General features: G+C 37.0%; 1 protein-coding gene across 6 annotated transcripts in view; it reads left to right on the top strand.

The window, feature by feature from the left end:
• The window catches only part of CUNH10orf90 (chromosome unknown C10orf90 homolog), a 204202-nt gene extending 201133 nt beyond the window's left edge, over positions 1-3069 (top strand). For all 6 annotated transcript variants that reach the window (XM_089507832.1, XM_089507830.1, XM_089507831.1 and 3 more), the window contains 2 exons: positions 355-454; positions 2433-3069. In XM_089507832.1, the coding sequence (XP_089363958.1) occupies positions 355-454; positions 2433-2471 (139 nt within the window). In that variant the 3' untranslated portion in view covers positions 2472-3069. The remainder of the gene's footprint in view (positions 1-354; positions 455-2432) is intronic.
• Positions 3070-17324: the final 14255 nt, after the last annotated feature.

Below are 17324 nucleotides of genomic sequence, written 5' to 3'. Positions count from 1 at the left end.
GGTCAATTTTTTAAATGTTTGTTATATGTTAATGTTACACAAGATTTTTGCCCCAAAGTGTCCCCCCACCAAGGGTATGGGGGCATTTTTTGCCACAGCTCTCCCCCTCCCCCGGCCGAGCCATTTTAGTGCCAGGAGAGGCTTTTCAACAAAATAAGTATCCAGTTTGTTGGGGGCAATTGACTTACATACTGTAAACAGCTTAGGGAGTGCTAGTCGACCGTTAAGTGTTAAATAACTGATCAGCGGTATAGAAATGTACTTGCTGTATTGCTATATGTTGCTATAAGGTTGAACACTCCCAGCCACTACCTGATAGCCTAAACCAAATATAATAATTTTATTATGTTTCAGAATTTATAATAATCTGCCTGAAGTGAGGAAGAAACAAGAAGATAAGCAGAAACGGGTTATCTTACAGAGCAATAGGATGAGAGTTGAGGTGTTCAAAAAGGTAATAATTCTCTGATCATACACAACCTTAAAATAAATAAATTAAATATGGAGATCTGGCAGGCTTGGTTTTATTGGGGGATGAGAGGGATGGTCTTGGATTGTTAATTTTAACTTTGTATGTTTTTGAATTTTATGTTTGTAATTTTTATATTTTTACGACTTTAATTGTACAATTGTATGTACGTTAGCCGCCTTGGGTCCCACTTTGGGAGAAAGGCGGGATAAAAATTAATTAATTAATTAATTAATTAAAATAAACCTTGTCACTCAATAGGTCAATAAGTTTGGCTTTCTTCTTCAAGCTGTCATCCCATATTCTTGTACCTGCCATACAATTGCAGTACCCACAAATAGGAGAACAAACAATCCCTGGCCCACCCACCCCTTTCTTAGTTCTTGGGGAAAGAACTAAGACAGTCAGAATATTGTATTACTTTGCCTGGACATGCATCTGTATATATGTTTGTGGCTGTGTCATTATTTAAAATCTCCTCATGTAACTGCTGCACTGCCAGGCTAAGAGATTCAGATTCTTACCCTCAAAACTGAGGACGTTTTTGCAAGCTGTATTAGGGATGGAGAGAGTACTCACCTTTATTTATTTCCCAGACAAAAATGGGTCTTTTTACACTTGGGAATCCTAGTGAGCAAGCATAACACAATGAAAAAAATATTCTGATGTTTTTGCCCAATATCACACCCCATGAAGTGTTTCAAAAATTATTCTTCGCAAAAATACAATAATAATAATAATAATAATAATAATAATAATAATAAAGTTTTATTTATATCCCACCTCTCCAAAGGCCTGTTGACATGAAAATTATTTAGGTTTTTTTTGTCCAGAGAATGCATTTTCTGGACAGAAAATACTCTTTCCAAATAAGTGCATATTTTTTGTGCAAAAATCATGTTTCTGTGCAAAAAAACACTTGATTTTGTAAAAAAAACAAAACAAAAAAAAACCATATGGGCTTTTGAAAACAAATTGATGAAAAATCTACTTTTTGTCTCCAAATATGCTTTTTCTCGCCCAAATACACTGTTTTCAGAAAGCTGCATGCATTTTCTGTGCAATTTTCCCCTTTTTATGCAAAGAACTACAATTTTGCACAAAATGTAGCTGTATTTTATCTGAAAAATATGTATTTTGCAGAAAAAAGAGATTTTTTTGTGCAAAACCCCCCACATGTAATTATGTGCAGAATCATTTCTTCAGAATACCTTGGGATGTTCAAATGCAAGAGGATAAGTGCACAGAAATGTTTCTTCCCTCCCACAACGGGGAGCAAATATGTGCCTTCATGAAGCTGAAATTGTCAGATATACATCCCTAATCTCTGTACGAACAACCACTAAAACCTGTTTGTGTAAATATTTCTGATTCCACGCCAGGTATTCTTTGTCAGGTAGCAAGGAAGAAACATAAGCTGTTTTATGCCAAGTCAAACTATTGCATTCTGTATTACCTACGCTGATTTACAGTAGATCTGTAGAATTACATATCTAAATCTTTCCCAGTCCTACCACAGATTGAATGTAGGACCTTTTTCATCATACAATGGCCCCATACAGACAGGCCAAAATAAAGCTGCTTCGGGTCACTTTGGAGGTATGCTGTTTAAATGTTACATGCATCCTAAGAGTCCGGAAGCCGCGCCAAAGCCACGATCCAGTCCTAAGGACTGGAGCACAACTTTAGCACATCTTCCAGACTCTTAGGACACATGCATCATTTAAACAGCATACCTACAAAATGACCCGAAGCAGTTACATTTTGGCAGTCTGTATGGGGCCTATGTGTTCCACTGCTGAATTATAAGCACACATCTTATATCAAATGTCAGATGTTATAACATATGCATAGCTGCTGCCATAAGCAATTCTGTGTCTCATCCTCTTCTCTTGTCTATAAGGTCTAGTAATATAAAATGTGTGACATTACAGGTTGCTCTTTTTATTTGTTCTCCTTGTAGCAGTTACTGGACCAGCTTCTTCAAAGGAATACAGAATGACTAAAGATTCCCAGGAACATCATTCTGCTTGGACCTTGGATGTCTTTGATAATTAAAAAGCCATACAAAGATAGCATGACCTTAGTGACGTGGAGGCTTTATTTGTCATTAAATCCATAAACAAAGATGAGAGATTGATTTTTTAAAAATGAAAATCTAGTTGTTTCTAGAAAAATCACTGGATTATATTCCAGTGGTCAAAAGCCATGGAAATATCAACTTTAAAACAGTTTTATGCAATTGTTGAAGGCAACAAAGTATTTATACTTTAAAAAGGTTTTTCAACAACAAAGCCAACTTTGTATCTCATATATGCAGGCATATGTAAGCATGCCTCCTGCATAAATATATGATTCCCATACATCCCACTTATTTAAGGCCTTCAAGTATAAATGTAGTGTTTTGAATGGAAAGAAGAATGTATATCATTTTTGCTCTGGTTAGAAACTAGCTAAAATACCATTATTGTCTAATCATTTCTGCATTAGTTTTAAATTAATGGTTAACATAGCACCGGGACTAATATTTTAGACTTCTGAATGAGCATATTTCTATTTTTATAGTAAACCCAAATAAGGTGGTTACCTGTTATTGTAAAAACAGCCTTTTAAAACTTAGCTAACAATTCCTCTGAAACATGTTCTTTGCTAAACCATATAATTTTGCTAGGCATTACTTGGAGTGATATATTTGTAGAAATGGCATTTATTTATTATTGTTATTTTGAATGGCATAAATCTACAGAGTGGTAGTGACCAAGAAAAAATGATTGTATAAAGATAACATAATGAAAAACATCTGTAATGTTTGCTTCAGAAATATTTGAAAATTTTATTTGTACATTGAGCAATAAAGATTATATAAAGAAGAAATAAAGTCTGAGTAGAAAAAAGGACTAAATTCTATATGTTTTTTGGAAGACAGTTATTTTATTTCACTGCCATTGTCACAAACGATAATGAAATTCATATCTTTTGACACCACAGTAGAGTTTTCCTAGATCCTATTGTGAAAATATTGCAGTTATGTTGTTTTATTTTTACCTGCTTCTGTGCCACATGTATCTGTTCTTACTTCATAGATGCTTTATAATATGATGTAGACTATCAGAAAATACCAACACTCTGCTTCCCATACATCAGTTACAGTAGTTGTTGGTCATATGTGTATGACTCTTCCTTGCTCTCTATAGTCAGAACATTCAGAAGCCTTTGGTATCATAAGAATAACAGAGTTGTTTGGCTAAATGTTACAGGAAGCAAGGATGTTGTTTTTTGCCTGTTGTGTGCGTTATTTTGTCTATATATCCCATGCTGTCCTAGATGTGCAGGACCTGCAGAAATGAACAGACGAAAGGTGTGTCCACACTGCATAAATAAACCACTTTGACACCACTCTAACCGTCATGGCTCTGTATTTGTAGTTTGGTTTTGTAGTTTGGTTAGGCACCAGACCTCTCTGACAGACCAGGCTGAATACCTCATCAAACTACAAATTCCTGGATTTCACAGGATGGAGCCATAACAATTAAAGTGTTGTCATACTGCTTTATTTCTGCAATGTGGCAATAGCCTAAAATGCTGGTTCCCATGACCAGCATTATGGGGTCAACTTTAGCCATTAATGGCCAATCCTCCCATTAAACTGAATAAGATAGTTGCCTCCAAGAACTGATTTAAAGCACTAATGGAAGGGTAGCAGATTGTTAGTTTTTAAAAAGTTTATTGTACAGTATGTGTATAGGAAGTGAGGGCAGCTACGTATTTGTGGCATTTTTGGCCTCAAGACCCAGAATGGCTCAAGTGGCTTTTAGGTGCTAATCACCTTGACTTGGGGGTGGGATATGGGACAATATTTACCAACTGGCCTCAGGCAGCAAAATAGCTTTGGTGACCCTGGTCATTGCACATTCAATGCCTTCTTCTTCTGGCTATTTTGAAGCTTTGTTTCCTGTGAGCATCCATTGGGGGCGAACTACATAAAACTACCCAAATGCCTCTGTGTTTCCTTGACATTGGTAGTGCATCATGAATGGGAGTAACAAGATTCATCCAGCCCTTTTAGGTCTTAATGGAAGGAAGTGGTCTCTGAAGTATAAAAGGTTTCATAAGGCACTGCACCTTGATTTCTGCTTGGGAATTTGAAGAATCATAGAATCATAGAGTTGGAAGAGACTGCAAGGGCCATCCAGTCCAACCCCTTGCCATGCAGGAAATCCAGATCAAAGCATCCCCGACAGATGGCCATCCAGCCTCCATTTGAAGACCTCCAAGGAGGGAGACTCCATTACACTCCGAGGAAGTGTGTTCCACTGTCGGACAGCCCTTACTGTCAGGAAGTTCCTCCTAATGCTGAGGTGGAATCTCTTTTCCTGCAGCTGGCATCCATTGCTCCGGGTCCTAGTCTCTGGAGCAGCAGAAAACAAGCTTGCTCCCTCCTCAATATGACATCCCTTCAAATATTTAAACAGGGCTATCATATAACCTCTTAACCTTCTTTTCTCCAGGCTAAACATACCCAGCTCCCTAAGGTGTTCCTCATAGGGCTTGGTTTCCAGACCCTTCACCATTTTAGTCGCCCTCCTTTGGACACGCTCCAGTTTCTCAATGTCCTTTTTGAATTGTGGCGCCCAGAACTGGACACAATATTCTAGGTGGGGCCTGACCAGAGCAGAATATAGTGGCACTATTACTTCCCTTCATCTAGACACTATACTTCGGTTGATGCACCCTAAAATCACATTGGCCTTGTTAGCTGCCGCATCACACTGTTGACTCATATTCAACTTGTGGTCTACTTGGACTCCTAGATCCCTTTCACATGTTGTCTCCTTAAGCCAGGTGTCCCCCATCCTATATCTGTGCATTTCATTTTTCCGCCCTAAGTGCAGTACCTTACATTTCTTCCTGTTGAACTTCCTGTTGAAGTTTGTTAGCTGTGGCCCAGCTTTCTAGTCTATTCAGGTCATTTTGAATTTTGATCCTGTCCTCTGGAGTATTAGCTATTCCTCCTAATTTGGTGCCTTTAAAGCTGTGATACATGGAGAACATCAATGTGCATGTTGTAAGGCTATAAATGACAGGTTTGCATCATGACGGTATACACTGACATGTTGGCAGAGTGCACACTGTCCATGCAGTCCAGCTAATTGAAAAAGGGAGTAGATGGATTGCATACTGACAAACATGCAGTGTAGCCATTGGTTCATTTGTGTATTGTTTATACAGTGGGGACATCTTGAAGCTAGTAAGTTCCTGATCCTCCATTGTTAAAGGTAACTACAGTGACACAGCTCGTTTGTGACAGCTATATCTGAAAATCACACACGCGCACACACACACACAGACAATCTACCATTTCAGCCTACCAGCACCTGAACCAAAGGGCATTCAAGGCACAGACTCCCTAACAGTTATGCAATCATACCATCCAACTTGAACTCAACTACTGAAAAAGATGCCAGCCTAGGTCTTACCATGCCATCTCGTTAAAATAGGTTTTAAGAGTGTTGAAAAGACCACAAACTTCTTATCAGAAGGATTTATGGAAAGTGTTCATGTTTGCATTTGCAATGCACAGGGATGGTTTTACAAGAATCCCAAAGTTGATACTTCAGTGATCAGAAGAGTTGAACTCGATCAGTACCAGATTCCCCACCAGACTTTCAGACCTATACATAACTACATTTTGGGTAGAATTCAGTTTTAATTATATTAAATTGAATATAATTTTTGATTAAATTAACTCCTGCCTGACACAATAAGTAAAAATGAAAGCCTGGTCAAATAAGGAGATAATACTTATACATGGTTACAATATAAATATAATAATAAATAAATAATACTGTATAACAGTAAAATCATCATTGCTTCATATAGCCACCATTTGAGAAGGAGGCTATAGTTACTATGTAATAAAAAGAAAGACTTCTTCCTGAAAAACCCCACTATTTCCATCTTAATTGGTCTTGAAGACTTGTAAACCAGACACCAGTTGGTTAACTGAAATGTTAATGCAAAGAACTTTTTAGCATGGCCCCAAAAGAGACCATCTATTCTGAGTTTTGTTTCATGACTGGTACCCATATTCTTCTGCCTCTTCACAGGAGAATTTAACAGCTGCACAAATCCAGTCTAGAGGATCATGCTTTATCCATTCTGCTGACATTTGAAGTGGCATAGCATTTTGAGAATTGCTTTGAATCCTTTCATAAATGTTTGTGACATTTAAGCTTTATTCATCTCTTTCCTTGATTTAGCCCCAACACCCATTTAACAGCTTTTGCTAAGGTGAATACACATATATATTCATCAATAATTTCCCATGTGTGAAGATAAAATGCATGGCAATTTCAGATTAAAAGTCTTCCTCATAATCGGTTTGGAATATAGTTAGCAAACAGCATGTCTAAGGTAAATCTTTGGCTGGAAATAATATATTGCTTTGGAGCTTCCTCCATATTTATATTATATTAATATTTATATTTATATTCTACCTCTCTCTGAGAGCATGGGACAAGGTGGAGTACAATGTTTTAAAAGCACGATACAATTAAAAAACCCTCATAGTACAAAAGTTAAAACATAATTAAACTAAATTACTATTTTTAATTTGAACTTCCATAACCTTGTTACTGAGCATACGCTTAGGTCCACAAAGGAAGAGTATATACATTACGACAGTAGTCCTACCTAGACTGTGTTTTGGCTAAGGTGACTAGAACTGATGTTGTTATTTTCCTCCTGTAGAAAAATATTTTTATATTGCTTTTCACTACTCAAAGGGGCTCCAGGGTAATGTACAATCCTAATTATAGAATGTTTAATAAAATATGTAATATTATTATATTTAATGCAATTAAATATTACAAGATGTAATACTGTATATGAATATACAAATAGAAGTGTAATTTAAAATCATGAAAGCATCATGAAAAACATCGAAAGATGAAGATTAACAATCTTTTAAAAATCCTTAAGTTCATGGCAGAATAAAAGTGGAGACGTTCATGATGAAAATCCATCAAAGATGAGGCCAGCCAGTCAGACTTTGAGTAGTTGTCATAAAGTTCCCCAGCTAGACCGTTGCCACAGAGGGAAAAATCTTGTCTTGTGACACTGTTGTGTGTACCACCCTAGCTAGGGAAAGAAAAGAATGGCTGTAATTCTGTTTTAAGAGTCTTAATTAGGTTTTGGTTCTTTTAAGATCAGAGTCTCTCAATAAACTAGAAACACAGTACATGGTTTCCTTGTTTGTCTCTTGAACTTTGTGTTGTTCTGCGGTTACTGACATGGCAGTTCTGTTCTGTCTGTTGGAGCCAGTCCTATTATTAGCTTAATAAAGAAACTGTCTCAATTGGCAGATGCTGGGCATCAGCACAATAGCACCTCTCATCAGTGCTTTCTTGGATGCTTAGTTGTTCCCCTTCATTACTGGACAGAGCTATGTATGTTACATACCAAGACCTGGGCCCCCAAAATAAACTGTTGCCTTAGGTATGGTGGAGATGCTGTCTTCTTGCCAGTGTTCATGACTATTCTGTGAATAATTTTGAACACAGCAAATCTGTTATGCAGCTGCTATAGTTGTTATGTGCCTTCAAGTAATTTCTGACCTATGGTGAAACTATCACAGGGCTTTCTTGGCAAGATTTGTTCAGAGAGGTTTTTTCTTTGCCTTCTTCTGAAGCTGAGAGAGTTTGACTTGCCCAAGATCACCCAGGGTTTCTATGGCTGAGCAGGGATTCCAACTCTGGTCTCTAGATTCTTAGTCCAATGTTGAAACCACTACACCATGCTGGATCTCAGCTACTAACAGACTATTCATGAACATTTAATATTAAATGAATATACTACTGGGAGAAGCAACTGCCAGTCCAGCCGTTGTTGTTGTGTGCCTCCGATTCATTTTTTACGTGGTAAGTTTCCTCAGAGTGGGCTTGCCATTGCCATCCTCTGAGACTGAAAGAGTGTGATTTGCCCAAAGTCACCCAGTGGGTTTTTAAGCTGGAGCACAGAACTGGACCCTGATCTCCAGAGTCACAGTCCAACACTCAAACCACTACACCACATTGGCTCAGCTGGTGTCTGTTTTATCACTCTCTCCATTAAAAATGTACACATGCGCATTGATTAAATATTCTGCAATGTTTCATTGAAGACATAAGCCAGAATATTTGATATTTGTATCACACTTTGGAAAGTTTAAAGTAGATCTGTCAGAAATCCTTACAAGAACAATATAAGGCCAGTATTATAATGATTCCTTATTGCACAACGTGGGGAAAGGGGCTCGCTGAAGTAGACTGGATGGCCACAGAGCTGTTTAAACACAACTCTACGTCAATCAGTGTGTTTATTGGGAGGGGTGGTATTAGGAGTCTATTTTCAACAGAAAAGGGGGGAAGTGGATGAGAAATGCTGAATATCCTCCATCTTAATATGGCTTAAATTGCTGCCTTCTGTCCTATCTGTGGGCACTTTCTCAGGCAAGCTGTAGTATCAAAAGTGGTGTGGCGTGGACCTAATATATAAATTCCAAAAAGCAAATCTTGATTTTGCCATTTATCTAAGGGGCACCATTTTACCATGCCAATATATTTCATGGAACTTGAGCGTCCATGGATTTTGGTATCTACAGGGGATCCTGAAACCAAACCCCAGTGGATACCAAGGGCCCACTGTACCATTTAAACATGACAGTAATGCCATAGGAACCAGTTTTCCATTTGTTCTTTTCATGGCAGTGGTGTAATATCTTTCTAGCCCACAATAGGGACATTGTCCTACCTACAGAGTTTGTGGTTTTCAAACATTATAATAAATCCATAACGTAAATCCACAAAAAAGCAGTTCCAATAACTAGTGTAGCTTTTAAAGGCTATCCACTTTTATTTCATATTAAAGGTTGATGACTTCTCTGGCAGCAACTGGTATATAATATTTGAGGTATATTTTGTTCACTGACCATTCTTGAGCTTCATAATATGAAATATTAATAACCATTTTTGAAAGGCATGATTATTTGTTATCATCAGTTATTCTTGTTTCAAACAGTGATTAAACTAAAGAAGTAAAAAGCTTTATATTTTATGTCCAAGTGCTCCCTCTCCTGAAGATTTGTTGTTGCAAAAACACTGTATGCAACTTCCGTTTATAGATAACCATGTTCTTTTAAGATCAATACCATTTAGCAATTCTACTCATTTCTGGATATATTTTTTTCAAAGCTCAGCTAACAAATTAAGCATTTCTCCTTCCTTAACTGGCTTTGGCATTGTACCAAACTGTAGGAGACAGAATTGCTCAATATGCATTTTCAGTGACCTATGGAGTCAGATAACAAGGAGTATCATCTGCCTACCAGATGCAAAATGACGTGACAAAAAAAAATGTGCAGATGTGCAATTTGTACAAATGACAACATAAACAGTTCTACAAAGATTGGTCTAAGGTCAAAAAGTAAGGAAGTATAATAAATCTTGTTTTGGGGAGGGATAAGTAACCTTGCTTTAATAGGAACAAGCAGTGCTTATTATTTACTAATGACACTTTACTAAGCTGAAAATGGATAGGCAACATATTAAAACAAGATATTTGGATCTGTCATTCCCTAACATGTCTTCTTTCAACATTTTACACCAACTATATATTAACAAATGGACAATTAAATGCAAACTTCTATTCAGTCTAAAGAACATAATTAATAGCCACAGATTTATTTCATGACTCTAGTTACAGTTTAGAACCTCCCAAAATGGAACTGCAAACCTTCTATTTTCTCTGGATCTATATATGGTTATTTTGGGGGAGGGGGGGAATAGCATGCCTTTTAACAAAACATTATAATGTTTCATTTTAAAACCAAACCATGAATTTAAAGAGAAGAGGGGAAGAGAAAATTGTAGGTTTCTAGATAGTTTGCAATTTGATTTTCTTTATTTTAGGGCTGTACATTTGTTTTAATAACTAAAAATTGAACTCTGTTTTCCCTGAAAATAGTAAATAAGCCAGTTCTTAAATGTTGCATCTGTTAATTCATCATTTCGTTTATTATTCCCAAAAGAATTAGTAATAAATACCCACTTAACTGCAAAGTGTTACTAAATATATATGCAATTTGGTTGGGGGCTGTATATGTACTATATATTTGCAGTTGATACTAGAAAATAATAAATTTGCTTGCTGGTTTAAATTTTGTTAAGTAATAATGTAAATAAAATGCATGCAATTTTAATTATGCGATTAATTTTATCAAGTTGAAATTTCCAAATCTCACATTCTCTTAAATGTTTACTAATTGGCATTTTATTGATTGTGTCTCAAAGGACATGGACATCAAGGAGAGATTAAAGTAATGGTTGATAGAGGAGACACTCAACTTCCGGTCATGCAAGGTGGATAGTTTATTGAGCAAATTGTGATATAAATAAATTACAATGAATTGTGCATAGGGGGGCATGAAATAGTCCAGAGCCTGGAAACATTACTTTTTCAGTCGCTGCCATGTGTGTTCACTTTTCACTATGGAAAAAAAAGGCATGTCTGAAATATCTAATTCCATGTTACTATACAGGTTTACGCAATCAATAATCCTGACTGCTTTTTGTCTCATTGTTCCATCACCTCCTATCTGCAAGTCTGCAGGTGTGAACCAATCAATACTTTTCATTCACTAACATCACACTCTTACACATACCTTCTCAAAAGTAACTTATTCTGAATTAAGCAGGCAGAATTTCAGCCTGAGGCCTGGAACAAAGCTGAAACTCTGCATTTCATAACTGCTTCTTCTACTAATGCTATTGCCCAGTCTCCTCTCTCTTGGAGAAGAAATGAATAGTTTATTAAGGAAAAGCATGGGATCCAGTTCAATTTAACAATGGGTTTGTCCTGAAAATACACTGGCTGGCAATATTTACCAATCCTCCCCCACAAAAGAAAACCTCTATACATTGTCCTGTGAATAATATACCACTGAAGCTGTATTAGCACATGTGAGATGTTTGCTGTGCATTAATAAATCAATGAATTATTACATCTTTACTTCCACTCAACCTTTGCAACCCATCCTCTGCTATCTCCACTACCAAAGGTGTCTCCTGCTAATCTGTTACACTAATGAGATTGCTAATGGATATTTTATTTTTACTTATTTCCTTTATTACATTTATATCCTCCTTTTCCTCTAAGACGCTCCAAGTGGTATAATACACAGTTCCACTCTTTTAATCTCATAACAACCCTGTAAAGTAAAACTGGGTGAGAGATGGTGACTAGCCCAAGGTGAAAATACTGGGACCTTATGGGAAGTGATAAACCAGTTTAAAAGGGCTGTTGGACATGAAAGGTCTGAATGGATGCAGAACTAGTAAACATTTTTAAAAAACAGGAATAATAAAACAATCCATTACTTCCCTAGAGAAATCAGGTTAAGATAGGGAACAATGAGATTTCAGAGTTGCTCAATTAAATAAGCTTTGTGATGCAGAATATATAAATAGCGAACTTCCCAATACCCAGATAAATAAGATCTCAAATGGGCATACAAAACAGCTAGAAACAGAAAACAACACCATCAACAAGACTTCACCAAATAGTAAATCAAAATCTGATGACATCCGGTTTTACTTTAGAAAGGGTAACAATCTTGTAGTAACAACTAATGAAATCCATTCACCATCTAAATTGTGTAAGTATCAAGGAGAACTCCCCTGACCTATTGCTACCCCAACCAGACTTATTTCATGGAACATTGCAGGTTGGCAAAATAAGGTCCAAGATGATAATTTTTTGGCATTCCTACAGACATATGAAATCATTTTCCTACAAAAAACATGGGTTCAAAATGGGGGCGAACTCACCTTACAAGAATTGTCAACATACGTGGCTCCAGCCTTAAAAACGATAAAGTTTGGTAGACCAACCAGAGGTTTAGCAATATTAATTTCAACCACACTGTTAGGCTCAGTTCTCCAACATCCATCATTATCCTCCCCAAATTTCTTAGTCTTATCCATTACCAACATTTTTCCTGAAACGGTCTACTTAGTCTGTACTTATATTACTCCTTTAAAATCCAACACCAATAACAGTTTTCTGTGGGAAACTCTTGATCATGTGCTTGAAGAGATAGACAGCCTAACCCCTAACTTCTGGGTGATTATAGGTGGTGACTTTAATGCCCGTATAGGTGTCAATTCCCCAAGTAAAATGGCATTTGAGTTAGCTCTTGACAACACTCCTGAAATTTACCTGAGAGCTTCCATGGACACAATTCACAATCAAGCTGGTAAGCACCTTTGTGAATTTATAATGAAACATAACTTGTTGCTGTGTAATGGGCATGGTGTGGGAGACCATGAGGGTAATTTTACATACATTTCCCCCAGAGGCCATTTCAGCACCATTGATTATATATTAACCTCCAACAACACTTCAATTGATAGAAATACATTTAAAGTAGTTACAAGAGCTGAGAGTGACCATTTTCCACTTGAACTGTTGCTCCCTCAAATGCCACCAAACAAAATATTAAAAGTAACAGACCAAACCCAATATGAGATTCTGGGCAGCAAGAGGTTAAAATGGAATGGTAAACTTCAGGAGAAGATCTGTAAGTCCCTCAACTCCCCTAAATTTGTGAAACTCAGGGAAAATATCCTGCAAGAACCAAATCAGATTATAGACGCATATCAGGATTTAATATCGCAAATAAAACCTTTATTATGTTCAACCTATGTGCCCCAAAATACCAGAACCAAACCTAAGACATGGTTTGACCAGGAATGTAAAGAGTTTTTTAAAAGTCTAGTTAATGAAATTAGAAAATTGAAGACAAAGGGTATCAAAGGAAACACCTCAAAACAGATAGCCCAATTACGGCAAAATGATAAAAAAAATTACTTAAAGAAAAGAAACAAAAATACCATGAAGCACAATGGAAAGAACTAGGAGAGGCAACTATCCAAAAAGACTCACAGAAATTTTGGTGTTTAATAGCCCATGGCTCCAGAACATCAAAATATGTACTGGAGGCCGCAGTGCAAGGAAGAGACTGGGAGAGGCATTTCTCCAACATCTATAAATCTCAATATGACACATCACAATCAATTTGTCTTGCCAAACCACTAGATACCCCCGAATGGCCCGATGTCACCGTGCATCAAATGAAGGGAATCATCACCAAACAATCTACTAACAAAGGACCCGGTGAAGACATGATACCAATTGAATTATATAGGGCAAAATTGGAATACTGGTCCCCGATCCTAGCAAAATTATTTACTCATATAAATCGCTCTGGATGCATTCCAGAAGGTTGGAAATTGAGTATTATTGCCCCAATATATAAAAAAGGTGACAGGAAAGACCCAGCCAATTACAGGCCCATTAGTCTCTTGGATATTGCTTCTAAATTATATGCTAGGTACCTCTTGGAAAAAATTGAAGACTGGGCAGTTAGTAATAATCAATTGACAGAAGTACAAGCCGCTTTCCAAAAGGGGAAGTCAACAATTGATTTGTGTTTTGTGTTGAACTTTCTCATGTGTAAATATGTTCATAACCTGAAACAAAAATTGTATGTTGCCTTTGTTGACTTGAAATCTGCGTTTGATTCGATTTCTAGATGTTTGTTGTGGCAGAAATTGAAAAAAAACAAATATTGACCATCGTTTATTATTTCTTGTAAAGTCATTGTATTCCGATACATTGTTACAGGTTAAAGTGGACCTGGTAGACATCTTACTCCAAAGATTGACGCATCTGTAGAAGTTAAATAAGGTTGCATTTTAGCTCCTTTCTTGTTTAATTTTTTTATTAATGACATTGTAAAAGATCTGGAGGGTTTGCAATACGCCCCTGTCACAATTCTTGATACCAAAATTTCTTGTTAATGTACGTGGATGACATTGTATTGATTTCTAGAACGGAGGTAGGTCTAAGGAGACTTCTTGCAAAACTCTCCACATACTGCAAAAATAACAAATTGACAATTAATTATGACAAAACCCAGGTTATGGTCTTTGGAAGACGCCCCAAAAACATGTTTGGCATTTAGATGGAAATGTTATAAGTCAAGTAAAATCTTTTAGATATTTAGGCCTAGTTTATTCAGACACAACATCTTGGAAGGAACAACTGTTAAATTTAAAAAGTACAATCCTATATATCAGCAAAAGCTACATTAAAGTTTGCGGCAACTAGAGGGAGAAACTTAGTAAATCCTGCCTTAATAGTATATAAAGCCAAAACAATGGCACAGTTTCTATATGGGGCAGAGGTTTGGGGTACCACAGGTGAACCAAACATAAACCTGGAACCCCCCCCCCCCCCCGAATTACTTCTTGAGGTCGTTGCTGGGCCTCCCCAGAGACACACCAACTGCCATGCTTAGATTGGAAACCAACATGCTTAGTATAGAAAGCCTTATAGATAAGAGAATTTTATGTTATTGGCTCAAAACTCAGAGGATGGATAATAATAGACTTCCAAAAAAATGTTTGATAGAATTGAATAACAACATGCCCAACAAGAACTGGGTACATCAGGCCGCACAATTAATTATCAAATATGGAATTTCATTAGCTGAAATTAATGAACTCCAATTGGAAGCACAGATAAAGTCTATTAAGAACATAATAAGTGAAACATCAATACAAAAAGATCTCCATACTGCTTATCTGTCCTCATGTGCCCCCCTATACTATAAACTCAAGAAGTTTTGTATTTTTCCAGATTATTTTGTTAGTTTAACATTTGCAAATTTACGGAAAGCTTTTACCGAATTAAGATTAAATATGATGGATACAGCATACAGAGACAGAAGATATAGAGGTATTCCTCCAAAAGAACGTACTTGTGTATATGGTTGTCAAGAGGTAGAGGACCTTGTTCATTACATGTTATTTTGTCCTCTCTACCAAGAACCAAGAGAAAGGTTCATTACACCTATAATAGAAACCAGTCCCAGTCAAAATCCACAGGACATGATTTTTTAACTTCTATTGGACCTGAATAAATATGTAACCTGGAAAGTAGCTTTGTTTGCCTTAGCAGCTAAAAAAATCAGGAATAAGTATATAACAGAGATAGCCATAAACTGTAAAGGTGATGACTATATTTGACAAAATTTTAATGCATAATGACAATTGTTGCTTGTTTGTTTAGAAATTCTATACTAGATACGAGATACCTGCATTTTAGATATAATTTCCATGTAATTTTATATTGTTGTATGTATTGTTATATTGTTTGACCAATGTATATTGGTCAAAAGCAATAAAGTTTTGATTTGAGAACATTATTTAAGTGATTAGTCAGGGTCCAGCCACACTCAAAATACACTGACTGGACTAACTACACAAATTTGTCCGTGTGCCTACAAGTCACCTGTTTACTTATGGTGACCCCATGAATTTCATAGGAATTTTTAGACAAGGAATACACAGAGGTGGTTTTGCCAGTTCCTTCCTCTGAAATATAGTCTACAGGACCTGGAATTCATTGGCAGTTTTCCATCCAAGTACTAACTGGAACTGCACCTGTTTAGTTTCCCGACTCAGATGGGATCCGATGCCTTTAGGACATTTAGGCCATCAGCTCCATAAATAGTACTATATAAATAGTGACCCAATTATAGAAAATGTGTCATCTCCTACAACCTAGTATTTGGTCCTTCTTTGCCTTTGGCTTTAGGAAAGGAAAAACCAGGTTGGAGCAATGTTGTTTTCTGCTGTTCCAAGGAATAGGACACCGAGTAAGGGATGCAAGCTCCAGGAAAAGAGATTCCACCTAAACATTGGGAGGAACTTCCTGACAGGGAGAACTGCTCCTCAGTGGAAGACACTGGTCCCTCGGAGAGTGGTGGAGTCTCCTTTGGAGGTCTTTAAACAGAGGTTGGATGGCCATCTGTTGGGGGTGCTTTGGTTCTGTGGGAGGCCGTCCTCTGAGGTTGAGAGAGTGTGACGTTTCCATGGAGATGTTATTCCCAGCAACCCCAACTAGCATAGTGAAGGACTGAAGGGGTTAGGAATTGCCATCCAACACAATTGGAGGGCAACACAATTCCTCCCCCTACTCTGTATTCTTATAATAAGGAATAATATGACCTAAGGCATCACTAGAAAAGACAATAACGTACGGTAGAAGGCAATAGTAAAAGTGGAAGACCACATTCCAGATGGATAGATTCATCAAGCGAGCTACTGGCCTGAGTCTGCAAGACCTGAGTAAGGCAGTCGATGACAGGGGGACTTGGAGGCCTCTCATTCATAGGGTCACCATGAGAACTTGATAGCCATTGATAACAAAGACATTAAATGATTTCTTTTCTTTGACTTTATTGAGTTATTAACAATTTGTGTGTGTGTGTGTGTGTGTGTGTGTGTGTGTGTGTGATTTATTCATTTGTATCCTGCCTTTCTGCCAAAGTGGGACCCATGGTAGCTTCCAGAAAGAGTCATTTTGAAAACAAAAACAAGAATGTGTGTGTGTGTGTGTGTGTGTGTGTATATATAAAGACAATATAAACTTATTTAGAAGATAAAGTTTAAAAAGAAAGATAAAACATCCAAATAAAACATTCAAACCTGCTTTGTTGAATTGAATATATATATATATATATATATATATATATATATATATATAAGCACCCACTTAAAAAAAGTCTTTGCCTACCAGCAAAAGGAAAGCATGGAAGGGGCTAACTTGCATGGAGCTCTTGCAGAAGGGAGTTCTAAAGGGTAAGAGCAGCCACCGAGAAGGCACTCTCTCGTGTCCTCACCAACTGAGCCTATGATGGTGGCAGGACCAAGAGAAAGCCTTCTCCTGGAGCTCTTAAAGCTTTAATAAA

This window comes from Sceloporus occidentalis, unplaced genomic scaffold (genome assembly GCF_023333645.1).
Source record: "Sceloporus occidentalis isolate IW3139 unplaced genomic scaffold, rSceOcc1.0.p SCAF_2, whole genome shotgun sequence".
Taxonomy (NCBI): domain Eukaryota; kingdom Metazoa; phylum Chordata; class Lepidosauria; order Squamata; family Phrynosomatidae; genus Sceloporus; species Sceloporus occidentalis.
The sequence above is the reverse complement of the archived record's forward strand: the minus strand, read 5'-3'. Positions and strand labels throughout refer to the sequence as shown.